Source organism: Phodopus roborovskii, unplaced genomic scaffold (assembly GCF_943737965.1).
Source record: "Phodopus roborovskii unplaced genomic scaffold, PHOROB, whole genome shotgun sequence".
In the NCBI taxonomy this organism is placed as follows: domain Eukaryota; kingdom Metazoa; phylum Chordata; class Mammalia; order Rodentia; family Cricetidae; genus Phodopus; species Phodopus roborovskii.
The window spans coordinates 5,729,482-5,756,879 of record NW_026126515.1 but is presented as its reverse complement, the minus strand read 5'-3'; the positions used below and the strand labels follow the sequence as shown (position 1 = coordinate 5,756,879).

At 41.1% G+C, this 27,398-nt stretch overlaps 2 protein-coding genes across 4 annotated transcripts in view; both read right to left on the bottom strand.

The window, feature by feature from the left end:
* The window catches only part of Znf410 (zinc finger protein 410), a 32,467-nt gene extending 29,154 nt beyond the window's left edge, over positions 1 to 3,313 (bottom strand). For both annotated transcript variants that reach the window (XR_007835237.1, XM_051196306.1), the window contains exon 1: positions 3,159 to 3,313. The gene's annotated coding sequence lies outside the window, so the exon portion shown is untranslated. The remainder of the gene's footprint in view (positions 1 to 3,158) is intronic.
* A 1,161-nt stretch (positions 3,314 to 4,474) lies between these two features.
* On the bottom strand, positions 4,475 to 24,362 carry Ptgr2 (prostaglandin reductase 2). 2 transcript variants are annotated; one of them, XM_051196318.1, is made up of 9 exons: positions 24,263 to 24,362; positions 22,969 to 23,087; positions 19,394 to 19,585; positions 16,598 to 16,768; positions 12,741 to 12,950; positions 11,428 to 11,549; positions 10,730 to 10,817; positions 7,629 to 7,668; positions 4,475 to 6,188 (listed from the first exon to the last, which is right to left on the bottom strand). In XM_051196318.1, exons 1-9 carry the CDS (start codon positions 24,297 to 24,299, stop codon positions 6,112 to 6,114), a joined length of 1,056 nt encoding a protein of 351 aa, XP_051052275.1. In that variant the 5' UTR covers positions 24,300 to 24,362; the 3' UTR covers positions 4,475 to 6,111. The 2 variants fall into 2 exon arrangements, with proteins under 2 accessions (XP_051052275.1, XP_051052276.1); XM_051196319.1 differs by lacking the exons at positions 22,969 to 23,087; positions 24,263 to 24,362 and adding an exon at positions 21,065 to 21,176.
* Positions 24,363 to 27,398: the final 3,036 nt, after the last annotated feature.

The window sequence follows — 27,398 nt, the reverse complement described above, 5'->3', positions numbered from 1 at the left end:
ATGAGACAGTACACAACCCTTCAGTGATACCTACTATATCTTTTAATTTTAGTATTTTTATTTTTAATAATCTTTGAAAATGAGCTGGAGAGATGGCTCAGAGGTTAAAAGCACTGGCTGCTCTTCCAGAGGTCTTGCATTCAATTTCTAGCAACCACATGGAGGCTCACAACCATCTATAACGAGATCTGGTGCCCTTTTCTGGCCTGCATATATGCAGGCAGAATTCTGAATACATTACAAATATATAATCTTTGACAACAAGTAAGGCTATTCTGGAACTGCAATATGTATAGTGTAACTGAATCAGTCATACAATCCTGGTGCCCAAATTTCTGGCTTGTATATAGGTACTTAATGAACAAATAAAGTGGAATGCACTAGAGAACTCCAAGGAATCTATTCAAGAGCCAGGTGTGGTGCAGGCATCTGTAATCTCAGCAAAGGGAAGCCCAAAGCAAGAGACCTGGGAATCTTTGGCTACACAGCAAGATCATATCAAAACGAGAAGAAAACAATCTGTTCAAGAGCACAGTGGTTTAACAAGTCTTCTTTATAGACTCCATCTGTGACACAGCATGCAAAGCACACTAGCCAGGAGCACAAAGACAAGTAACATAAGCTAGGTTTGCTGCTAGTTCCAATTCTATTATCTAGTTAACCCATTTCAAAAGTTGCAATGTAAATTTTTTTTCCCCTGGCAATGCAAATCTTTCAAAAAAAGAAAGAAAGAAAAAAGAAAAGGAAAGAAAGTTTTGGGCAGGACATGGTGGCATACACTCTAATTCCAGCACTCTGGAAGCAAAGATAAGCACATCTCTAGCAGTTTGAGGCTAGCCTGGTCTACTTAGTGATTTCCAGGCCAGGCAAGGGTACACAGTGAGACCTCATCTTGATGTTCCCCGTGACAGTTCACATAATATAAATATAAATGTGTTTTCAAGATCCTTAGTTTTTATTTATTGTGAATGGGTGTTTTGCCTCCAAGTGCAGCACACCACACAAAGAAGCAGACGGTGCTGGATTCTCTGGTACTGGAGTTACAGAAGGTTGTGAGTCACCATGTGGGTGCTGGAACTGAATCCAGGTCCCCTATAAATGCAACAAGTGCTCTTACTGTTGAGCCATCTTTTCAGATCCCACTATCACACATTTTGAAAAGTACAATTAAACTGTCTTTAGTATATTCATAGTTGTACAATCACATACATAATCTTCATAGTTGTACAATCACACACATAATCAGTTGTGTGTGCATGTTTGCTTTTTGGAGTGGGGAAGAGTTCAGACAGGCTCTTGTAGATAGCCCAGGCTGTCCTGGATCTCTGTAAGTTTCTGAGGCTGGCCTTGAACTGCTGGTCTCTCCTGCTTACACCTTCCAGTACTGAGATTAATGGTGTGTGCCACTAAACTTGACTAATTTCACATTATCCCAAAAGACACCTTGAAGTCACTGTCCACTTCTAAAGTAGTCATTACTATGAGTTTGAAGGACTTCCTTCAAGTTTCCCAGTGATCACATAAGCAATGGATAAAGTAACATGACAAATGATACTCAATCCCCCACCCCTTTACTCTTTCCTTTTGAATTCTAAACCTTGATTATGAATTACCTGAGTAAATTCCACATGTATGTCCATCAGCATTCCAAACCAAACCACATCCAAAACCAGATTATCATCTCCCCTACCAAACCTGTTCTTCTTGAATTAACCCTTTTATTTACTGCCCAATCTTCTTCCCACTCAGCTGAAAATTCTATCTAGCAGTGTCTTTCACTTTCCATATATAAATAATTCCAGCCATTAATGACTTCCCCAAATCATTTACTTCTTCTGTGATGCTGTTAGGTTCCTCAATATCTTTCAACTGCACTATTAAAACAGGCTTCTAACTGGTCACCTTTAAAAGTTACCCTTGCCTACAGGCACAGGTGTGTGGTGTCACACACCTTTAATCCCAGCACTCAGGAGGCAGAGAAGGTGTATGTTAGAGGCCAGCCTGGTCTACAGAGCAAATTCCAGGAGAATCAGGGCTACACAGAGAAACCCTGTCTCAAAAGTCTAAAACTAAAAGTGAATCCCCCCCCTTCCAATCTATCTTTTACCCAAACATTATTTTTCCAAAATACGTTTGTTACCCCTCATATTCAAAGTTTAATATCTCAGAATATTGGTCAAGCCCATTAGGGTAAACCTCTTCGTTGATACATACCCCCCCAAAAAAACTAGAAATTGCACAATTCATCCCAAATTTGACACCTACGAGGTCAAGGCTTAAATTAGAACCTACATCTTCTGATGTTTGGTTGCCCTGCACTCTGCCATACACTACGATAACACAAAGTGTAATTTCTCAATGCCAAACACCAAGAATTGTCCGTCTTTACTTCAAGCTAATTTTTTTTTCTTTTCTTTGCACATGTTACACTGGCCCCTGTGCCAGTGTCTAATGTAAACGTATGAACGCTGAATCCCATCTCAATAATATTTAACTCCCCAATGGTACCTAAGGACAATTCAGAGCCTCATGCGCAAGTGGGATAAAGTTTAATAAACTAATTGGATTCTCTTCTGAGAAACTTGAGGACCGGTTCAATGAGCAAAACACATCCAGGCTACCAGCATTCGCTGCCCACACACCGGCCTGAAGTGGCAGGCAGAGGAGAGATCCAGCCCTGGTCCTCAGGCGTCCCCCCTTCCTGACCAAGGGAGTGGACGGACGCCGGAAAAGGAACCGGTAGCTGTGGGTGAGCTGCCGGCGGGGCCCCGCTGACAAGCCTTCCCGCCAGCACAAAGGCCTCGGTCGAAGGCCCGAAGGTCCGCGGTGTGGGTGCAGTCCGGAGTCTCGGCTCCGGGGACTCGCTAACTCCGGGTTTCTGGGGGCAACCGGGCTCCCGAGCACCCTCCCGCAAAAGCAAGCCAAGGAACCAAAGCAGCGCGCTGCAAATCCTGAGGGGGTAGGGCCGGGCCGCTGGGTTGCGGACCGGTCGCTCCTAGCCCGCCAGACGCCGGGGGTGGGGAGAGCCCGAGTGGGGGCGGCCTCCGGGTGCCCTTTGGGGGCGAACTCGGCTCTGATCCCCAGAGCCTGCAGTGCGCTCCTTCCTCTCCGGGACCACCTAGCCGAGCGGGTGTGGCCAGCCCCAGCCCGGAGCTCACCTTCCAGTCCAGGGCAGCTGGCCGTCCGTCACTCAGTCCCGAATTCCGTCCACACACGGCGTCTTCCGGCTCCCGCCGGAAGCAGCTCCAGAGCGGGACAGGAAGTTTGGCCACCCCCCACGAGCATACCCACCGGCTTTCTTCCCGGCCCGCCGGTGCGTCTCAGGTGCAGGTGCTGACCCTCGGGCAGCTGCTTGGGCCGGTGCCCCCTCCCTCACACACACAGTGGTCTCTGGCGGCGGAGCGGCAGCACCCCGCCCCCTGCCCTTCAGGACTCTCGGGTCGGACAAGTCTGAAACCAGGTCAGCGCACGCTGGCCGTGACGTCACCACCTTCCGGCTGCGGTGGAGGTGTGCGGTGGCGGCGGCGCCAGTGACCGGTGGGCAGCTGAGGAGTTATGACACAGGTAACGAGAAACGGTATTCTCGAAACACCAAAACTCCCCATGAAGAAGAGGACCTGGAATCTTCCCGGCCCAAGAAGGGACCTGCACAATCAAGCCTTGCATTGCCCATTGGACTGGGTGTGAATTTAGGCACATGTACAGCTTTGGGCACATTTTAGATTTCCCCAGAGATCTTGGATGCCCTGACCGACGGTTAAGATACCTGAGTTCCAAACTGCATGACAGTACTTGACGGAACTTTTGAGTGTGACTGACAGCGTGAAATGTAAAGATCTGGGTGGTCCTGTAATCCCATCACTCCCAGCACTAGGGAGTTCCAGGGCAGCTAGAGATACATAGTGAGACCCTGTCAAAAAAACAACAAAAACCCATGGCGTGGTACCTAAGTAGGGGATTAAAGATAGTATCCATGGGAATTAATGTTCTCTTCGGGAGTTTATTTTAAGTGTCTATAAATAAAACTGGTACCTAAACGAGGTAGTATTAATAGTGTGGGTACAAAACATTACGGGTATTCTGTGGGAAAATAAGTCCTCGGTACACAGTTCCATGATGGGCACTGAGAAGCATGGCTGAAACCCATATGAGAGTTGCCATAAGGACAACTGGGCTACACAGTATCTGAGAAAAACCTTGGGACGGCAAGGCAAAGAAACGTTTACTAGGAGCTAAAGTCCTAAAGTTCAAGCAAGAATTAGAAAACAGAGTACACTTGGGAGTTACCAGGATTTGAAGGTGAAGAACCCTCCAGAGAGAAAAACTAGTCCAGGGCAAACAAGTGTGTAAAACAAGTGAGACAGACGCAACACTAGATTGATTACTAATACAATTTAAGTATGTTTATTGCAAGTGTCACATATAAAGTACATTGGATGTGTAAAAAAGTGGCTGTAAATAAATCACACTTAAAAAACATCTTCAGGTTTACTTTTCTGAAGGTTGAGTTACAATTAATAAAACAAATGAGGTACATCAATATATCTGTAATTTTCATGCCTATAATAATTGATTAATTTACTCAGTCCTATCATTTTCTGAAGCTTTTTTACTTGGGGTTGTTGGGAGTGGGGGTTGCTATTAGGGATTAACCCCAAGAGCCGTAGAATACTGACCAGAATTCTGCCCTGATCTCTCTCCCAACCCATTTTAATCAATGAAATTCCAAGTGCTCTTTATAACACTAACACTCCAGAGGTACACAGGCAGGTGGAGATCTTTGAGTTCCGGGCCAGGCTGGATTACACAGCAAGCTACATAACAGAATATATATATATATTCCTAAAGTAAACACAAGTTTTTGTTAGGCTTGCTACACAGTAATTTGGGTGTAAAACTGGTCTCTTGAGTTCCCCACTAACTTAACTGACTTCATTTATCTTCTCATACCACTCCTAACCCAAAACTGTTCCACAATCTGATACTCCCAAATGCTGCCCCCAACCCTATGAACTTGTACCATTAAAAGTCTCTCTTCTGGCTGGCTGGGGAGAGATAGCTCAGCAGTTAAGAGCACCTGCTACTCTATCAGAGGACCTGCATTCAAGAACCCAGCACCTACATGGCAGCTCAAAATTCTCTCCAATTCCAAGAGATCCAATACCTTCTTCAGGCCTCTGCCGGCACCAGGCGCATATGCATGTGGTGTACAGGCAGACATGTAGGTACATAGTACTTTTAAAAATCTCTTCCATATAAAATATGGAAAGCCCATCTCAATTCTAATACTCTTATTTTAAGAAACATGTTAAAAATTCCCCCAGTTCAACAAACATTAGCTGCTGCTGATCTTAGGGTTAGTAGGATGCTTTCTCAGTTTCAAAAATAATTTAAGGTGTATATGTACTGTACATTAACAGCTGTGTTAACTGTCTGGGGTTTTTATAATATTTGAGTATAGTGAGTAGCATGTGCCTGGAATCCCAAGGGATCAGTCCAGCCTGAGCTATACTAACAGATCCATTTCCAAAATAATTATTATTGCTAGTTATTATTACAAGAAAAACAAGTCAGGCAGAGTGGTATATGCCTGTGACCCCAGCATTCAGGAAGCAGGGCCACAATCACAAGTTCAAGGCCAGTGTGGACTTCATATTGAGATCCTATCTCAAAAATAAAAGAAAAACAGATGATACTAACTTCAATCTACTATGGCAGTGGTTCTCAGTCTTCCTAATGCTGCAACCCATTAGTACAGTTCCTCATGTTGTAACCTCCAACCATAAAATTATTTTGTTGCTACTTTATAACTGTGGTTTTGCTACTGCTGTGAATCATAATGTAAATGTCTGATATGCAGTATATCTGATAGATAGATTACTCTAAAGAGGTCATAATCCACGGGCTGAGAATCACTGTATTATGGTTAGCAATCACATTAGATACATAGTTAATATATGATACTGAAGATAAAAAGGTTATGTAAATAGGAAAATATGATCACACTTAAATCAAGAACTATCTGTACTGTTAGAATAGTTTTTAAATAGACCTTAAGAATCTGTGCAAAGTGGGGAAAATTAGGGCTTCCTTAATGAAAACACACATAGACTACAGAGAAAAGTCTTCTGAAATACAGACGATCTGCTTCCCTATGTTGCCTCCCGTCATCATGGACTGGAATGCAACTGAAAGAAAAAGAAAGTTTGTCTGAAAAGAGAAATGTTACTATGTATTTGTTAGGAGGTCTGACATACAAAATTAGCCGAATAATTTCTTCAGTGACTTTTCTTTTTTGTTTGTTTTTTGTTTTTAGCCTTGGATGTCCTGAAACTCACTCTGTAGACCAGGTTGGTCTCAAACTCACAGAAATCCACTTCCCTTGTCTCCCTAGTGCTGAAATTAAAGGCACACACTACAACCACTGGGTGGTGGTGTATGCCATTAATCCCAGCACTCAAGACAGGTTCAGTGATAGCCTGGTCTACAGAATGAGTTCCAGAACAGCCAAGGCTACATAGAGAAACCTTTATGTACTTCCACTACCAGGATTATCTGCCCTACCCAAGTTCATGGGGCCAAGTGACCGTGAACTGAACCTCTAAAATCATGAGCAAAATAATTCCTCCCTAAAATTTTGTTTCAGGCATTTTGTCACAGTGATGAAAAAGTAATACACATATTAAGTATCACTAAAGTGAACTCTAATTGCAATATATAAGGAAACCTACAAATATAGGACAGTTTCACAGGGAAGAAATTAATTTTTATTTTATTTATTTATTGTTGTTGCTGCTGCTGCTGCTGCTGTTCTTTTGAGACAGGGTTTCTCTGTGTGTAGCCTTGGCTGTCCTGGAACTAGCTCTATGGACCAGGCTAGCCTTGAACTCACAAAGATCCACTTGTCTGTACCCAAGCTCTGGGATTAAAAGTATGTGCCACCACTACCCAGTTTATTTATTTTTATTTATTTTTGAGACAGTCTCATTAGCTAAGAATGACCTTACATTGTCCTGCCTTTACTATCTGAGTTCTGGAGTTATAGTGGTTGATAATATGCATGATTTGTACACTGCTTCATTCATGCTACACAAGCGTTCTGCCAATTTACCAAATCCTCAGCCCCAGCAATAAATTATTAACAAGAAAATAAGATGGGTGTGGTGGCAAATTCCTGTAATTCCAGCCTTTGGGAGGTCAGGAATTTAAGGTCAGCCTCAGCTACCTACTAAATTCAAAGCCAATCAAGGCTACACACTGACCTAGTCTCAGAAAAGCTCTGCTCCACTCCCCTCCTTCCCCACCACAAAAAAAGGAGAAACAAAACAAAGGAAAAAAGAAATAGCTGAGTCTTAGGGCCTTGCCTAGCATGCACAGGACTCTAGGTTCAGTCCTCCATCACTGCATAACAAAAGCACAATCTTTCAGTTAACACAGATCCTCTGTCTCAACAAAGGAAAAAAGGGGTGGGTGGCTAGGGTTTAGCACAGTGGTAAAGTGTGCTTAGCATGAAAGAGGCCACAGATTCATTCTCTATAACATAAAAAGAAAAAAAGAAAAAAACATGAAAAGTAGCATTAGAAGAAAAACCAATACATTGAGCACATGTATGGAATAAATCATCTTACCTCCCATGTTTTCCAATCCATTTATCACAGTCTCTTTGATCTGTTAGTCAAAATAGCTATAGTTAGGGTTAATGGTTTCCATAAAAGAAAGCAATACAATTTAGAACTTTGTGTACAGTAGAAAAATCCTAATCTTAAATTCTTGTTGTCTGATTGTTTAAAAATTTTTTCTTACATTTATTTGTTTTGTGGGTGAGTGCATGTGTCACAGCATGCATGTGGAGGAAGTCAGAGGACTACACATCTGCTTTGCTACACGGCTGCCATGCCACGGTTCAAGTAGGCCTGAGTTTCAGTTTACCCTAAAGAAACGCCTGCCTCCAGAAAAAGACCACAAACTAAGACCACCCAAGCACCACTCAGGAACGGACCACCAAAGGAAATTCCTCATTCCTAACACCTGATGTCCCTTAGCCCAGCACACATACCCACCCCCTTTCACCAAGACACCTCTAGACAAATGTCAGCCAATCAGGAGTCCTGAACCTTAGAAATACCTCACCCCAACCTCCGCTATGATAAAAACCCCACCCCAATTGAGCTCGAGGCTCTGCTCATGCTAACCTTGTTGGACAAATGAAGAGTCCAAGTTCAAACTTGAATAAAGGCTCTTTGCTTTTATATATGGGATTTAGTCTCCTTATTGGTTTTTGGTAGACTCTGCAATCTGGTACTTGTTCTGTAGACTAGGCTAGCCTTAAATACAAAGAGATCGGACTGCCTTTTCCTCCCTGGGTTTTAAAGCATAAGCTACCATTACCAGCTCAGTTCTATTTTTCTACCACATGGGGATCAAACTCAATTCATCTACTAGGCAGCAAATGTCTATACTCACTGAACCATCTAATTGCTGCCCTCCCATCCCATCTATTAAACTATACAGGCTGCATAGCTGAGTGTGACCCTGAATTTATGGTCCTCTCCTGCCCACACCTCAGGCCTGTGCCTACCATTGATCTGTTGGTTTTCTGTTTGTTTGTTTGGTTGGTTGGTTGGTTTTTTCCCCCTGCTGGGGTAGAATAGGCTTCATGCAGGCTAAGCAAGTACTCTACCAAGTTACACCCCCAGTTCATATACACCCTCTTGAGAAAAAAATTATCTAAATGTACACAGATACAAGTTTGCCTACCATATTCATGTTTCAAGAACATCTTATATGGCACCCAGATTAATAATTTTTAGTTTCATGCAATGGTGGCACATGCTTTTAATTCCAGTAATCAGGTGGCAGAGATAATTGGATCTCTGAGTTTGAGGCCAGCCTGATCTACAGAGCAAGTTCCAGGACAGATAAGGCTACACAGAGAAACTCTGTCTCAAAAAAAAAAAAAAAAAAAAAAAAAAACAATAATAGTAATAATAGGGTGGTGATGGCTCACATCTTTAATCCCAGCACTGGGGAGGCAGAGGCAGGCAGATCCCTGAGTCTGAGGCCAGCCTGGTCTACAAATAAACCCTATCTCAGAAAACAAAAATCTAATATTAATAATACTTCTAATTTTCCCAATAACTAAAATCAAAATAACCACAAAAGAACTGAATATTAAAAGGATACTTACTGAAATCTATAAAAATCATAAGGAAGGGGCTCAGCAGTTAAGAGCACTGGCCACCTTTCCAAACAACCTAGGCTCAATTCCTAGCTCCCACATGGCAGCTCACTCCTGTCTGTAACTCCAGTTTTAGGGTTTCTGACACCCTCACATAGACACACATAGACACCAATGAATAAAAAATAAAAACATTATATATTAAAAATCATAAGGAAATAGGTTATTTTAAACCAAAGTAACATAATTGTACTGCTGAGTTTACAACTCTTCTGTACTTCTAAAATGCAGTGATGATTCATTCTAGTTATATAAAATTTAACAAATTCCCAGTTTAAAAAAAAAATCTGAAGATCGTTCTGGCATGTGCTTATACAACATTTTATAAAACACAATTTCGGGGCTGGAGAGATGGCTCATCAGTCAAGAGCACTGGCTGCTCTTGCAGAGGACCCAGGTTCAATTCCCAGCACCCAGCTGGCAGCTCACAACCATTTCTAACTCCAGCTCCAGAGGATCTGATACACTCTTCTGGCCTCTGTGAGAGCCAGAGCAAGCAAGTGGCATACAAACACTGTTGTTAACAAAACATCCATAGATAAAAAATAAAATAAAAAAGAGCTCAGAATTTCTAAGTGTAATTCCATAAATATTTGTTAAATTAATGAACATTACAAATTTAGATTTCAGGAGAAATACCTATTGCCTTTGTAAATAATCCATGGAAAGTAAAGATTAGTTTAAAAGATTTATTTTTATTTTATGGGTGTTTTGCCTGCATGTATTATAGTATGCACATGTATGCACCACTGTGTGTGTGGCCCCCTTGGAGGCCAGAAGAGGTCACTGGATTCCCTGGAACTGGAGCTATGTGGGTACTGGAAACCAAATCCAGGTCCTCTGCAAGTGCTCCTAACCACTGAGCAGCCTACAGTCTTGAGCTTAATAAAATATTGCATAAAGGTAATAAAAGAAGGTTTCTCAATTAGGAGATTATAGTCATCTGGGAGGAAATTGTATTCAAAGATTAACTTTAAAACTATGTATCTGTGTGTATGTGCACACGAGTGTGGTTGCTTAGGTGGTCCAGGGAGGGTCACAGAGCCCCTGGAGCTGCAGTTTCAGTCAATTGTGAGCAGCCTGACATACAAGCTAGAAAGCAAACTAGATCCTCCGTAAGAGCAACATGTTCTTTACCACTGAGCCAATTCTCTAGTCCATCTTTTGTAAGAATATTTTGTAATGAAACAAATGTTTGCTATAGTAAAGTCAAATAAAATAAAAGTATGCCAAATGGAAGAAAAAAAAATATACTTTTATAGTTAATAGAAATTTGGACCGGGGATGTAGCTCAGTTGGTACAAGACTTTGTTAGTCCTGGGTTCAAGTCCAGTACCACATCAATTTGGCATGCTAGAGCATGCCTATAATTCTGTAATTCTAGCACTAGTGAGGTAGGAGGCTAAGGGTTTAAGGTCATTTTCAGCTATTAAGTTTAAGCCCAGCCAGGGACACTTGAGACCTGGTTTCAAAAAACAAAAAAGGTTTTACCTTTAGTTTTCCTTCTTTAAACCACTGACTCAGCAGTAGCAATCCAGGCTGAAATTTATCTTTATAATTCAACACAGTAAATCTCTCTCTGCAAGTAGAAAATAAAAGAATAATGATTAGAGAATATTTCAAGAGTGAGAACCTGAGGGTGGTGAAGGTGCATGCCTTTAATCCCAGCACTTGGGAGGCAGAGGCGGAGGATATCTGTGTGCTTAAGACCAGCCTAATCTGTAAAGAGAGTTTCAGGACAGCCAGGGCTATTAACAGAGAAAACCATGTTAAAAAATAAAAAACAACAAACTTAAATCTTTAAAAATGGCAATACCCATGAGTCTTTAAATTAGCATATAACCAGGCTGAGTCTGGTCAGATACAGTTTCCGGTGTAGTTAAGGGGTAAGTACACTGTTGATATCTGCTCATCATCTACAGCCCTATTTGGCAACAGCATTGTGGTTTTTCTTTGTGGATAACATTCTTCCCCTTCTTTCACATGATCTCATCCAGTCAAAGCCAGAAGTACCAGCTTTCTGAGAACCATTTAACCAAAATTTAAATAGTGAATCTCCTTAAATACTTTTCAACTTTATTTAATAAGGAAAACACTAAAATGAATACATTTCACAGCTATGAAATTTAACGCCCCAGCTCCTGTGACAGTAGTAGTAGTAGTAGTAAGGACAAAGGTAAAGAACGCACCTTGTAATGTTTCTTTCCTTCTGGATTGCTTCTACAGCAGGGGACAGCGGAGGAGGATAAGGCACATCTTTGTTGTACTGAGAAATTTGCCCACACAGGATGATGTGGCTGTTCTGATTCATCTATATAGAGAAACACTGAAGATTACACCCTTAGACACCTTTCCTATTGATGGATTTATGACTATATCAATAAAAACCTATTTAAACACCAGACTTAAACCTTTATTGCCAATTAATTTCATTTTGAAGTTTATCTGTTTAAAAGTGTTTTCACATTTTTAAAATGTGTTTGTGCATGTGCACAGGTACAGGCACCTGCATGAATTTTGTTCACCACGTGTGTGCAGGTGCATGTGAAGGCCAGAAGGGGGCCTCAGATCCCCCTAGAACTGAGTTACAGGTGTTTTTGAGCTGCTGATGTGGGTGTCAGGATGCAAAAGCAGTAAGCACTCTAACTGCTGAGCCATCTCTCCAGCCCCTACAAGTTTTAAGTCCACTCTGAAGGAATACAGAATAAAAGTTTGGTAATCATCAAAAGAATTACATTAGTTGCCACTGACCTTGCTGCTTTTTTGTAGTGTAGCCTGGAGCTTTTTTGGGGATGTGAACATCCAATGTAGTGAGTAGCCAGCTAATAAAGACTTTCCATTGGCTTAAACCCATGTCTCTGGTGGCTACCCACAACAGATACATGCATATAAGTAAGTACATGTGCCTGATGAGGCCAGAGGGGTCAGTTCTCCCTGAAGCTTGAGATACAGGTGGTTTGAACTGTCTGGCATAGATGTTGACATAGAATCAAATGCAGGTCCTCTCCTGCCTTTGACCCATCTCTCCAGTCCAGTAATATATTTCTTTATACTTAAATAATATAATCTCAACTGCAAATAATTTTACATACAGTCAAGAAATATTTATTCTTATTATCAACTGTTGATATTTTACTACACTGTCAATAAAGATACATAACTTCTATAATCTATGAAAACCATCTCCCAACCCAGGGTTATGGCTGCAAGGTGATTGGTAGATGGCGAGTTACAGATCAGAATCTCACTATTTCAACTGTTAATTTTTCACAAGAGTTAATTGAGGGTGAAAATATATTGCCAAATAGGAACTGAAATTCAGAACGTAAATGTGTAATCAAATGAAAGTATCAAGAAGATGTTTTGTATAACAAATACATTAATCATGATATTTATCAAAATGAACACTATAATTTTATAGCTCCCATCAGTATCAACCAAAACTATATCACAATAAATAAAATATAGTATCAGATTTAAAACAAACAAATCAGCAAACAACCTGAGTTATCACTGTATCACTGATGTCACCTCCAACATTGTCAAAGTAAACATCCACTCCAGCGGGGCAGGATTCTCGAAGCTGTTCTGCTACATTCCCTTTTTTATAATTAACTGCAGCATCAAACCCCAGTTCTGAAGTCAAAAAGAGGCATTTCTCATGCGTTCCACAAATCCCTACCACTCTGGAACAGCCAAGCAGGTGGCCAATCTAGGAAGGAATTTTTTTGAAAATTAAATGACTTTATAGTCACACAAGCATAAAAATGTCAAAGTGCACAAGATATTGCAAGTAGAAGAGAGTATCTATCCTGGCTAATCTTTATGTCAACTTGACATGAGCTAGCATCGCCTGGGAGGAGGGAACTTCAATTGAGAAAATGCCTCCATAAAATCTGACTGTGAGCGAGTCTGTAAGGGCGGGAGGGCCCAGCCCAGGCATTGTAGGTATGCTACCCCTGGGCTGGGGGACCTGCAGTCTATGAAAAGGCAGTGAATAGCATTCCTCCATGGCCAGTGCCTCAGCTCCTGTCTCTGGGTTCCTACCCTGAGTTCATGCCCCGACACCCCTCAGTGGTGGACTGTTCCTGAAGTGTAAGCACAACAGACTCCTCCCAAAGTGACTTCTGGTTGTGACATTTCATCACATCAATATTACCCTGAGACAGTATTCATCACAGTGCTTTTAATTAAAACACTTAAAGTGTGGTGACACATCCCTTTGATCCCAGCACTGGAGAGGCAGAGGCAAGTGTATCTCAATGAGTTCAAGGCCAGCCTATTCTACAGATAATGTGATTCTTCAACAATAAAATGTAGTTTTAATTCACAACTTTAGTGTAATTTTCAAAATAAGTAATCAGATCCAAAATATCACCCTTAAAACTCAATAATTTTCAGGGCTGTGGAGAAAACAAACGGTAGCTAAAAAACAGTATTTTGTTTCCCATGCTATAAAAGCTACTGTGTCAGTTACTTTCTGTTGTTGGGATAAAATGCCATAACCAAAAGCAACTTAGGAAAGGGAAGATGATTCGGGTGTACATTTCCTGAGGGAAGCATGGCAACAAGCAGTGGGAATGGTGGCAAAAACAGGAATCAGAGATCACTTCTTCAGCCACAGCAGGGAGAAGAAAAACAAAATAGAAGTAGGGTGAGGCCATGAACTCTTAAAGCTGCCCCCAGTGACAGACAAGCTTCCTCCAGCAAGGCTACACCTCCCCCCCCCCAAACAGTACCACCAACAGGGTGACAAGTGTTCAAATACCAGAGATTATGGGAGCTGTTTCTTCAAAGCACCACGGTGATGGCTGAGCTTAACTGCCAACTGGACAAGATCTAGAATCGCCTCTCGGCATGTCTGCAATGACTTATCCAGCTTAGGCTAACTGAAAGGGAAGACCCACCATTCCACAGGCTGGGGTACCACACTGAATACACAAAAGAGAGCAAACTCACTGCAAGCATTCACTGCTTTTTGCTTAAGTGCTGTTGCAATGTGACCAGTTCCCTGGAGCTCCTACCATCATGGTGTCCCTGCCATAATGGACCATACCCTGGAACTGTGCACCAAATAAAACCCTCCTTCCTCCGGGTGCCTTTGTCAGGCATTTTATTACAGCAAGGAGATAACTAATATAGTTACCATTTATAAAACACTGAACTTTGTACAGTTCTTTCAAAATATTTTATTACATAGCTACAATTCAATAAATGCTTTTCGCACTATTATTACCTTAGCACTTGGAAGGTGGAGGTAGGAAGTAGGAGGAATAGGAATCAGGCCAGCCTAAGCTACATAGTAAGTTTGAGGCCATCCAGGTAGACAAGTGACTCTTTCAAAATATACATAAATAAGTAACCTTTTTGAGGAAGAAGAATTTCTTTTCTTCTTTAAAATAAGACTTTAGCCAGACAGTGGTAGCTCACACCTTTAATCCCAGCACTTTGGAGGCAGAGGCAGGCAGATCTTTGTGAGTTCAAGGCCAGCCTGGTCTACAGAAGGAGTTCCAGGACAGCCTCCAAAGCTACACAGACAAACCGTCTCAAAAATAAATATAAATAAATAAATGAAACAAGAGTCTAATTTTATGTTGTTACTTGGTAAAGGCAACTGATCATAGAATTTCATGCATGCTTAGCAAGGGCTCAAACCATTGAACTACAATCCAACATCCTTCTTTATCATTTTTTTTTTAAAGATGTGTAACACAAATTCTAATTGTTCTTAGTAATAAAAACTCAGAGTCAGATATTGGGGTTAAAGCTGAAGATCAGAGAAGCAAATTGGTCAGCCACTAGAGAGTTCTCACCTCTATCAACGCTCAGATCAAAGGTGTGATCCTGTCCTCAGATTGCATCTCTAGACTGCATCTGTGTCCACCAAACCTCAGACTGCACTGAGCTCCTGTCTCCTGCCTTATATTCATTCCTCTCTAGTGCTGGGGTGAAAGGCGTAGGATCCCAAGTGCTGAGATCACCTTCCTGTGCGCCCTGTTTCTCTTTTAGACTGGGTCAATTTCATGTAGCTCAGGCTGGCCTTGAACTAACAGAGATCTACCTGCCTCTGTCTCTTGAGTGCTGGAATTAAAGGTGTGTGCCACCACTGCCTGGCCTCTGTGTCAAACTAGTGTGGCTAGCTTTGCACTCAGATCTTCAAGCAAACTTTGTTAGACCATAAACAAAGAAATCACCCCATGGTGTATTTATGTGTGTGCTCTGGGTGCATATATGTATACGCTTGATGTGCATATCTGGTGCCTGATAAGCCAGAAGACATCACTGGGTACCCTGAACTGGAGTTATAGAGTTCCAAGCGATTCTGTGGAGCTGAGAACTGAACCTGGGTTCTCTGCAAGTGCAATGAGTATTCTTAACAACTGAACCATCTCTTTCACCCCTGCTTGTCTGCCTTTAATTCAAGGAATTACAGACAGATCTCTACGATTTTCATCCCTACGTAAACGGCAGAATTACTCTATTATTTGCCACATCTCTTTTAGTTAACAGAGACACGAACCATTTTTTTATACTGTTATCAACAGAATCTAAACAGGTAATAACATTTCTGCCAACAACGTACGAAGTAATGATATAATAAAAAAAATTAAAATTAAGAGGTCTGGAGAAATGGCTCAGTGGTTAAAAGCACTTACTACTCCTGTAGAAGACCTGGGTTTGGTCTGAAACACCAGTTCAGCAGGCTCACAAAGTCTTAACTCCAGTCCCAAGGGATCTAACACACAAACATGCATGCATGAGCTCACACACAAAATCAAACAAAAATAACAAATCTTTTCTTAATTAAGATCAGTTTTACCATTAACAACTTCATATATGTGTATCCTATAGTTTGGTTGCAGTCAGCCACATTCCCTTTCTCCCCTCCCATTCCTCTAGAATCCCTTCTTTACTGTAACAGGTCCCCCTCCTACTTTCGTGTCTTTAAAAACAATAACCATTAAAGTTTAATCAATGTTGCTTCCATGTGCACGGGTGTGAGGCTATTTGCTGGATCATGGGCAACTTATAAATTGCTAACCCTAAAATTAATTAGTTACTTTTTGTGACAACTTTTATGCATTCTGGGCTGGGCTTGAATTCACTTAGTAGCAGAGGATGACCTAGAACTTCTGATCTTCCTCCTCTACTTCATAAATGCTGAGATTTCAGGTGTGTAGCACCACACCTGTTTTGTGTGGTGCAAGGGATCAAGCCGGGAGCTTCAAGCATGCTAGACAAGCACCCTACCAACTGAGCCATGTCACCATCCCCAATTTTATATCCTTAATTATGTACGTGGATTCTGTGATCTCTTCATGCCTTCTATTTTAGAAAAGTAACGTGTGGACACTTTACCTGTCCAGCCAAAGACCCGCAGGCACCTGCTGCTCCACTGACCACCATTGTCTGATTGGACCCAGCAGATATGTGACCTTTTTCTTGTACTCCAATCAGGGAAGTCAAACCAGGCATACCTATAGCTCCAAGAAAATATGAAAGATGTCCATCCACAAGTTGTGGGTCTACCTGAAATAAAAGATGTACATTTTAAACAATGCTGAAACTACAGTTTTATGCCAAGAAGTTAGAGAATTATAGACTGAAAAGTATTTCACACCCAGTTTCATGTTAAGTCTCTATATCCCTATAGGTATACTGGATCAAGTCTTTTAAGGTGATATTTGAGGTTAAATGAGGTCATGAAGTTGGGGATCTAATCCAATATATGTATGTCATTAGAAGGAGCAGATGTAATACCCCTTACTGCCTGGAAGGGCACTGGATGACACAGCAAGAAAGCATTTCCCTGCAAGCTAAGAGAGACCTTACCAGAAATTTCCAGAAACTCAATCCCACAATAGGAAGTGAGTCCCTGATGGTGAAGCCACTAGATTGCATGGTATTTTTTAGTAGTCCATTCTTTGGTCTTGTTAAGATTCTAGCATATTTGTAAACAGTAAAAACAAATGAGGGCTAAGGGGATGCTCATTCAGATTCAGTAAAGCACTTGCTTTGCAGTCATGAGTATCTGACTTTGACCTCTAGAACCCTTATAAAAATGTCAGGCAGACTACCTCACTCTCAGGAGTGAGAGGAATAATTCCCAGTGTTCGCTGGCCATCCAATCTGGCTCCATCTCAAATGGTGTCAGTGGAGGTAAAGAGCACTCCTGAAGGTGGCACCCAGAGTTGTCACCCAACCTCCACATACGCGGGCAATGAACACCCACATACATCACAGACACTTACACAGGCACACAATATATATGAATGGAAAGAAAAAAGAGCCAGGTGGTGGTGGCGCAGACCTTTAATCCCAGTACTTGGGTGTCAGAGACAGGTGGATCTCTGTGAGTTTGAGGCCAGCATGGTCTACAGAGGGAGTTTCAGGACAGCCAGGACTACACAAAGAAACCCTGTCTCGAGGGGGAAAATGATGTAGTGAGATATCCACCCTGCCCACACCTGTTGCACTGACCATGACGCCCATTTGGGGTTATGGGAACAGGTGTGGATGTGACTGGTGGGGGCTAGGTCTAGGGTCCCAGACCCCAGCTCAAGCTCGTATTTCCTGGTTGGAGACAAAGAGCACCGGGGGCATCCTTGGAGCAGGAACTGTTTCTGGTGTAAGTGATTTCTCCCCAAATAAACATCCATCAGCCTACACTGTGTCCTGAAATCTTATTTCCCATGCAATAAAAAGAAGGGGAAGCAGGTGGATCTCTGAGTTTGAAGCTAGTCTGGTCTACAAAGCAAGTTCTAGGGCAGCCACATGACACAGAAAAACTGTCTCAAAACAAAAACAAATAATTTTTTAAAGATATGGGCCATGATGACATTCAAAGTGGTACAAAAGGCAAGGGTTTTTATCATTTTGTTGCTTTTAAAATGCTGGTGATTAAACAAAGGCTTTCACCCAGAACTGAACAAATGTGTACCTCTGAACTAAACTGAACTCTACCCCTGTGGCAAGTATTTTAAAGGCAAAATGAGGAAAGTCATTTTAAGACAGTATTCTTGACTGCAAGGCTCAATACCTAGGATACTATGAAGCGAGCAATTGACACGTCAGCATCTTCCCTACAGGTGACCTTTGTGCAAGGTTTTTGTTCTTAGAATCATTACAACAGTTCTTTTTTCTCTTTAAAACAGCCAGCTTTGGCTGGCCTGGAACTCACCCCTGTAGACCAGGCTGGCCTGGAACTCACAGAGATCCACCTGTCTTCGCCTCCCGAGTGCTGGGATTAAACGGGTGTGCCACCACACCCAATTCTGAAATAGTTCTTAGTCACAGTTATAGTTTCCTGGGAGCCCTTCCTTCATGGCTCCTCAATCCGTTGTTAAGTTTGAAAAACGAGAAAGTGGTAGCACGCATTAGCAACTCTCTCAAACTAATTAAGAATTTGTTATTATATAAAAATACTAAAATTTGGACAGACGGTGGTGCACACCTTTGATCTCAGCCCATTGAGAGGCAGAGGAAGGTGGAGCACTATGATGAGTTTGAGGTTAGCCTGGTCTATCTACTGACAGGACAGCTAGAGCTATGTAGAGTGCCCATCTCCAAAAAACAAAGACAAAACAAATTAAACAAACAAACAAAAAGAGAAACTGGAATATAAAGAAATACGATATAGCCAGGTGGTGGAGGCCCACACCTTTGAGGCCAGCACTGGGGAGGAGGAAGCAGGCAGGTCTCTGAGTTTGAAAGAAATGAGGTATCTTCCCTATGAACATCACTGAGGTCAAATTATATACAGTAGTGAGGTTTTGTAGGTGAAAACAGTACTGGTCATTTTACATGGCTCAATGACTGATCTCTGATTTCTGACATGAGATGAATTTCAATCATGGATATAGTCCTCTTGTAACTGCTTCTTAGGGAACGCTAGCATATATTTAACTATTTCTAGTTCTTAGCATTAAATATTTTTATGCTTATAGCTCAGCTTTCTATTACACATTCAATTTGAGATGATAGTGTTGTCTGGTGATAAGTGATAACCAACAGTAAACAGGACAAAACTCTCCACATTTTGGCAACTATCTTAAAAAAAAAAAAAAAAAGATGTTATTCACTCTCTAACAAAATAATATGAATGCAGAAATGAAAATAGGAAGAAAAATCAGAAAGTGTTATACCATACATCACCTTTTCAAGGCCATTCCCATCCAGAATTGCTTTAGTTTGCCAGGGCCAATAAAAAGAGGTCACAAAATCGCCTTTAGCCAAATTTGTGTGTTTGCTCTCTTCTATAATTCCAATACCTCCGCCATCAACCACCTGAGACAACTGCCAAGGGGCTAGATAATCAGTGCCAGTGTCTTCATTCATCTTACAGCGCTGCAGAACAGAGAGCTGTCATTAAAGGAAGCTTAATTTACCTGATGCAAGGCATGCAAGTCTCTTACTCTAGCCCCCCTTTTTATTTTAATTCTGCAAAAATTGGGAAAACCATGTACCAATAAAGAAATAGAACTGAACAGAAAATCAGATCTATTGCAGAGTATGCTAATCAAAACAGTGTAATACTGGCATTAAAACACACACACACACACACACACACACACAAAAGACGATTGAGATGTCTGAGCAGGTAAAGGCACTTGTCACCAAGTCTGTCTGACGACAGACTTGTCGATGGAAGGAGGAAAGAACCAACTCTCAGAAGTTGTCCTCTGGCCTCTACATATGAGCCATGGCAGTCATGCATGAGCACATACAAGTAGGCAAAAAAAAAAAAAAAAAAAAAAAAAAACCAAATACACATAAATGTAGATTTTAAAAATTTAAAAATAAGTAGAACTCATTTGGGAAACCATCTAGGGCCCAGTTTTTCCTTTTGGAAGTTTTAAAGATTCAATGTTGGGTGCAGCAGTGTGTGTCTGTAAACTCTGCCCTGGTGGGGCTGGGGGCTGGTGCCCAGCAGACCCTGGAGCTTGCTTCCCAGCCAGTCAGTACAAGCATGACAACCTAAGTTTGATCCCTGAACCACATAAAGGTGAAAGGAGAAAATTGGTTGCACAGTGGTCCTCTGGCCTCCACATGTATGCCTTAACACATGCACATGCATACACACACTGATTTAAAAAATAAGGTGGTGCTGGAGAGATGGCTCAGTGGTTATAATTAATACAAATTGTTTACAAACTCAAAGATGGAAGGTAAAATACTCCAATTTATTTTATAAGGATAGTGAGATAGATGGCTCAGTAGGTAAAGGTGTTTGCTGCCAAGCCTGACAACCTAAAATTGGTTCCCAGAACTCAAATGGTAAGAGGAGAGAATAGACTGTTGCAAGTTGTCCTCCTGCCAACTCACAGGCACACACACACAAATAATATAATAAACCATTTAAAACAACAAGAAGAAACCAGGTGGTGTCGGCACAAGCCTTTAGTCCCCGCACTCAGGAGGTGGAGGCAGGAGGACCTCTGTGAGTCTATGAAACTGCACAGAGAAACCCTGTCTCGAAAGGAAAAAAAAAAAAAAAAAAAAAAAAAAAAAAACAGACTTGGCAGGCAGTGGCGGTGTCCCTTTGATCCCAGCACTTAAGAGGAAGAGGCAGGCAGATCTCTGAGTTTGAAGCCAGCCTGGTGTACAAAGCAAGTAGCAGGACAGCCAGAGCTGTTACACAGAAAAACCCTGTCTCAAAAAACCAAACCAAAAAAGTAAACAAACCGTTTAAATACAACAAAACCAGAATTGGCAGATTCATGCTTGCTACTTTCCAAAATCACTACAGTCATAATAATCAAGGTAAACACATAAACACACATGTTAATACTGGGATAAGATTTGAGTCTAGAAGTAAGCTTTCACTTGTGTCTCAAACTTGCAGCGACCTTCCTGCCTCGGCTTTCCAAGTGCTGGGGTGCAGGCATGAGCCACTATGTCCAGTTCATGGTCAACTGATTCCCAACAAAGTATAGTCTTTTCAACAAATGATACTGATGCAATTCATATCCACCTGCAAAATATTGAAGTTGAACCCTGTGATGATTCATCTGGAGTGCCAGTGGGGGTTGTAGTTCAATGGTACAGTGCTTGCCTAACATCAAAGGCCTAGGTTCACTCCCCAGCACTACAAAAAAGGGGGGAAAAAAGAAAAAAGAAAAAGGAATAAAAAAGATTTAATTTTAGATGTCTGTCTTACTAGATTGAGATCTGCCCACAAGGCACCATCTAGGGGCTGGATGAAAAACCAAAACTAACCTGGAATATGGAAGAACCCTCTCCTTATCTGGAGTGGAGACTTTTCTTCTGCCCTTAGACTTCAGAACCACAAGTTCTTTGGCCTTTGGTCTTGGATTCACATTCCCAACAGACAATTGCAGCATCCTCCCAGCCTCCGAGGCCTTCGGCCTCAGAGTAAGACTTCGATTATCTATTTCCCTGGTTCTCAAATCTCCTTCACACTTAGATTGAGCCAGAATACAGACCACTCTGGTTTTCTGGTTTATAGATGGACTTTTCAGTCTCCTTAACTGTGTTAGCTGATTGCCCCGACAAATCCCGTCTAATTTATCTATGTCTCTATAATTGTATCTATCTCCTACAGTTTCAATTTCCTTGGAGAACTATAATATAGATCCCTTTCTCATACCACATACAAATAATAACTTAAAATAGACCACACGTCTAATTTTAGAGCTAAAACTATAAAAAACTTAGAAGAAAAGTTAGGGTTAAATCTTCATAATGTTGAGTTAGACAAAATATGAGACCAAATGTATATGACAAAAGGAAAAGTAGTAGTAAACTGGACCTTATCAAAATGAACAACTTTTGTGCTTTAGAAAGAAGTATGGATTGTACAAATAATCCATAAAACAGGAGATAATTCTTGTTTTGGTTTTTCAAGATAGGGTTTCTCTGTACAACAGCTCTGGCTGTCCTGGCTAGGAGGTTAATTCTTACAGAAGAAATATGAGATTATTGAGTGCTAATATCTACAAAATAAAGACTGCAACTCATTACTACAGATAATTTTTTAAATTTTTTATGAAACTTGAGACATTTTTCTATTTCTTTTTTCAGATTTACTGTTATTTTTAATGTGAATAAATGTTTTCCTGCATGTATGTACACCAAGTAAGTACCCAGTGCTGAAAAGTTCAGAAGAGGGAATTGCACCCCCTGTAACTGGAGCTACAGACAGCTGGGAGTTACTATGGTGCTGGGAATAGAACACAAGTCCTCTGCAAGAGCAGTAATCATTCTGAACTGCTGAGCCATCTCTCCAGCCCCAAATAATTCAATTTTAAGATTCTCTAGTATTCAGGGTAGATATTTCTTCAAAAAAGACATTCAACTGGCCAATAATCACATGGAAATATACTCAAAATTAACTATCAAGAAAAAGAAAAAAAAGTCACAATAAGATACTTCTTCACACCATGTAGAATGTCTATTCTTCACACAACATAGAATGTCTATAAGTGTTAAAAAGACAAAGTGTTAAACTGTGCAGGTCTCTAATCCCAGCACTTGGGAGGCAAAGGCAGGCAATCTCTGGTAGTTTGAGGCCAGCCTGGTCTACGGAGTGAGTTCCTGGACAGCCAGGGCTATACAGAGAAAATCTGTCTTAAAAACCACCACCAACACCAACAACAAAAAGACACAATTTCTCAAATATTTATTAGTCATACAGAAAGAACAATAAAACTCTGATACAATACAAGAATAGAACCATTTTCGTCAGCTTGCCACACCCTGCTTCTTACCATGTACGGGTCCACAGAGAGATAGAGAGTTCTAACTTGAACTTGTCCTTCCTTGATATTATCTGGTAAACTGACTTCTTCCATTCTGAAATTGTCTGCCACTGGATTACCATTTTTTCCTAAAATTTCAAGCAAAAATATGAAGTTAAAACATTGGCTTTTTTTTCCTCCAGACAGTCTCACTATGTAGCTTTGGCTGAGTTCTCCAACTCAGAGAGATCCCATGCTGGGATTAAAGGTACACACCACCATGCCTAAGAAAAGAAAGTCACCTTCTCATAATTTATTGTTTCCTAATGCTACCCCTTAGGATTTAAAGTACTCCCTTTTCATTCAAACAAGAATAACAGCATAAAATTTTAAATAGTTCCCATTACTTTTGAATTTAAATTCAGAAATACTCTTGTAAAGTAATTTTGGATTTTAGAAATGATTACAGGTAAATAATATACTCTGTTTCGAAATAATAGGAAGACTCTGGAAAGGAAAAGCCCACTCTTTTGTGTGATCTGGTGGTGGTGCACGCTTTCAGTCTCAGCACTCGGGATGCAGAGGCAGTGGACGCTGGTTTGAGGCCAGCACAGTCTCCAGGGTGAGTTCCAGGCCATCTAGAAATCTTGAGGTATAAGAAAAACGTCTAAGCAGAAGCTATCATCACTGAAGTGTATTCATCTTGAATTATGTTTACTATGGGCAAACTTAACCTTTCAAGAACCATCCAAGGTGGGATCCAATGGAAAGGTCTCAGGCTAACTGTTCTCAACACAAAAACAAGGCAGAAAACACGGCAGGCAAGCAACAAAACGGCCACAAAACAGTAGGCCACACCTATGGTTCTATGATCAGGTAGATATCAGTATTGATTTAAGCTGGTATACATCACAAAAAAACAGAAAAACAAATTTTAATAGTTAGTTACACCTATCACAGTAAAAAAAATACAAAATTATACACTTTCAATATAACCTTTCAAATATAATGATTCAAATGGCCTTGCAAAGTTAACATCTTAAAACTGAATATGACATTATTTAAAAAGTTTCATAGTTTCATCTATTATATTTACTAGCCTTTTTTGTCTGTTTTTGTTTTTGACACAGGGTTTCTCTGTGTAGCTGTGGCTGCCCTGGAACTTGCTTTATAGACAAGGCCGGCCTCAAACTCAGATCTGAAATTTACTAATCTTAATTTACTACCTTAGTTAACCACACTGCTATGTTAGTTTTTATTCTTCCATTTCAAGTAATAGTTACCAGAACCCAAAATTGTTCATTTACCACAGAATAATACATACCAGGTCGGGAATTCAATACCACTCTTTGTATAATCATCACTACTTGCGGTGGTCTCACAAGATTTCTATATCAAATAATTCCTATAATTAGAAAAAAATCATTAGAAATATATGAAGTAATCAATTTAAAAATATTTAAAACTCTTGAGTTCAAAGCCAGCCTGGTTTATAGAGTGAGTTCCAGGACATCCAGAGCTACACAGAGAAACCCTGTCTCAAAAATCAAGGAAAGAAAACTTAAATTTCATATGTGCAGCTGGGCGGTGGTGGTGCACGCTTTTGATCCTAGCACTCAGGAGTCAGAGACAGGCGGATCTCTGTGAGTTCAAGACCAGCCTGATCTACAGAGCAAGTTCCAGGACAGGCTCCAAAGCTACAGAGAAACTCTTGTCTCAAAAAACCAAAAAACAAAAACTCCATATGTGTTTCTGAGTGGAGAGGAAAACATCATATTTGGAATCTAAAAAAAAGCTAGAGATTGCTCAGTGGTTAAGAGCACTGACTGCTCTTCCACAGAAACAGGGTCTTTCAGTTCCCAGCACCCACACAGCAGCTCACACTCCAGCACTGGGGATCTGACACTCTCTTCTGTTCCCATCAGACACTACATGCATGTACTATACAGACAGACATACACACAGCACAACACTAATACACATGAACTGAAAAGAGCAAAATCTAACGTTATATAATACTCTCCTGTCAGTTTGCTTCCTAACATAAATATATGGAGAAAAACAACAACTAAGTCCAATTAGAATTCTCAGCTAATAGGATTAAGTTCACTGAAGACTGAAAGAGAAGAAAAAAAAGTGGCTTGGTTAGGTTAATTCTGAAAGGGTTGTCTTCATGTCATCAAGATTCAGTATTTTACTAAGACTTGATTACAAACAAACGTACAACAACAAAAAAACATTTCCTGTCCCTCCAGAATTAGGCAATTGGTCAAGATATATATATATACATACATACATACACCACTAACCTAGGAACTGGACATGCAGCTCAGTTGTAAAGCATCTGCCTAACATGTACAACCAAGACGGAATCCCAGACACCAAATACCACAGAACAAACTAAAAACTTAACTGCTTGGACAGCAAAATGGCTCAGTGGGTAAAGGCTCTGGATGCCAAGTGTAATGAGCTGTGTTTGATCTCCAGGACCCACATGACTTCCAGAAGTTACCCTTTGATCTCCACACGGGCTGTGGCATATAAATGGCCCTAACACCCACACAAAATAAATTTAAAAGTTTTTTTTAAACAACGTTTTGTTGGATATAATGGTACACGCCTTTAATCCCAGCACTCAGGAGGCAGAGGCAGGCGGGTCTCTGTGAGTTTGAAACCAGCCTGGTCTACAAGAGCTAGTTCCAGGACAGCCTCTAAAACCACAGAGAAACTCTGTCTCAGGAGGAAAAAAAAAGAGGCAGAGACATGTGGATCTCTGGGTTCAAGGCCAGCCTCGTCTACAAAGTTAGTTCGAGGACAGCCAGGGTTACACAGAGAAACACTGTCTCAAAACAAAAACAAAAACCCTCTTCAACTGTAATATTCATATCTGTGTATGCAGATGTACATGTGTACATATTGGGAGCCAGAGGTTAACCTCTGGTGGTGTCCCTTGGTGCCATTTACCAAGACAGACTCTCTTCATTAATATGCAGCCTATCCATTAACTTCAGGGTGGCTGGGAGCCCCAGAGATCCACCTTCTCAGTGCCTGGATTACAAAGGAGCTTTCATGGGTTTGGGGTAGGTTTTTGCTGTTGTTTTGTCTTACATACTTATGGGGGGGCACATGTATATGTGGTGGTCAGAGGACAATTTAGAAGAGTCAGTTCTATTCCTCCAACAAAGTGTCAGCACAGGAGAGATGGTGGCTCAGTGGTTAACAGCACTTGCTGCTCTTACACAGAACATGGCTTCAGTTCCTAACACCCACATGGCGGCTCACAACTATTTATAACTACAGTTCCAGAGGATCCAGTACCCTCTTATGACCTCCTTGGACACAAGACACATACTTGATGCACATCCATGCAGGCAAACCTCATACACATAGTATATTTTTAAAAGCCGATGTGTTTAGGCCTGAAGATACAGCTTAATGGTAGAGCACTTGCCTGGCATGTATGAGGTCCTAGGCCTGAAACCCAGGACCCAAAATAGAACTGAATGCCTGATTTTGGTAACATTCATTCAGTAGGGTAGGATGATGAATACAGAAACACATTCTAGTCCTTTAATTTTTCTAATGTGCATACTGACAATCTCACCAGTGGTGGCAGAAATGGGTAGTTGCTCTCAAACCCACTCTTTCCTATGGGATACATGTCATCAGGATAAAATTCTTCCCATCGTTCTCTTAAAGCAAATCCCACTGCTATCCTGTTCCACTCAAAAATTCCTTCCGTTAAGTTTCTCTACAACACAAACACTACGCCATTATTAGCAGGATCAGCAGCACAGGTAACCTCTTGCCCCCTAACATCTAGTGCTCAGTCAAACTGCCCAGATGCCTGGTGGATGTTTTTACAGTTGACGACCAGAAAATCAGGACTCAGGGTTCACACGCTGCATAGGGGGCTCACATTCCTATTTCATATCATTGTTGCTTTGTTTCTTCCCTCTTTTGACTGTAGGATGTCCTCAGTGACTTCTACTTTCTTCCCTTACTTGAAAGTAGTATTTAGAGGCCTGGTGAGATTTATTTCTCTTCCCCCCCCATGACTGGCAACTGCACCAGCTCCTGACACACAGGAGACAAGTGCTTCAGATTCTTTTTTTTGGGGGGGGGGCACAGGAATCTTTCAAGGTGGTGTTGTCTCTATTATTCCATCACATCATTTAGTCAGTGAGGACTTTTTATGGGGCTGCTGTGTCCAAATCCCTGAGTTCCAATCCAGTGCTTCCCTTGCCTCAGCCTAACTAGCTGGGACTACAAGTGCATTTCATCATGCCCAACAGGACACATTTTCTGTGCAATCACCATGTGTAGAAATCACGAAAGAATTAAAAAAGCAAGTTTATTCCAATTCAGTTGGTCAGACTGTCCCTGAGTGGTTACTAATTATACTGTGATGGCTGAATTGTCAAAGGCGTATTTCCAAAGTGGTCTCAGTCTTTTTTCCT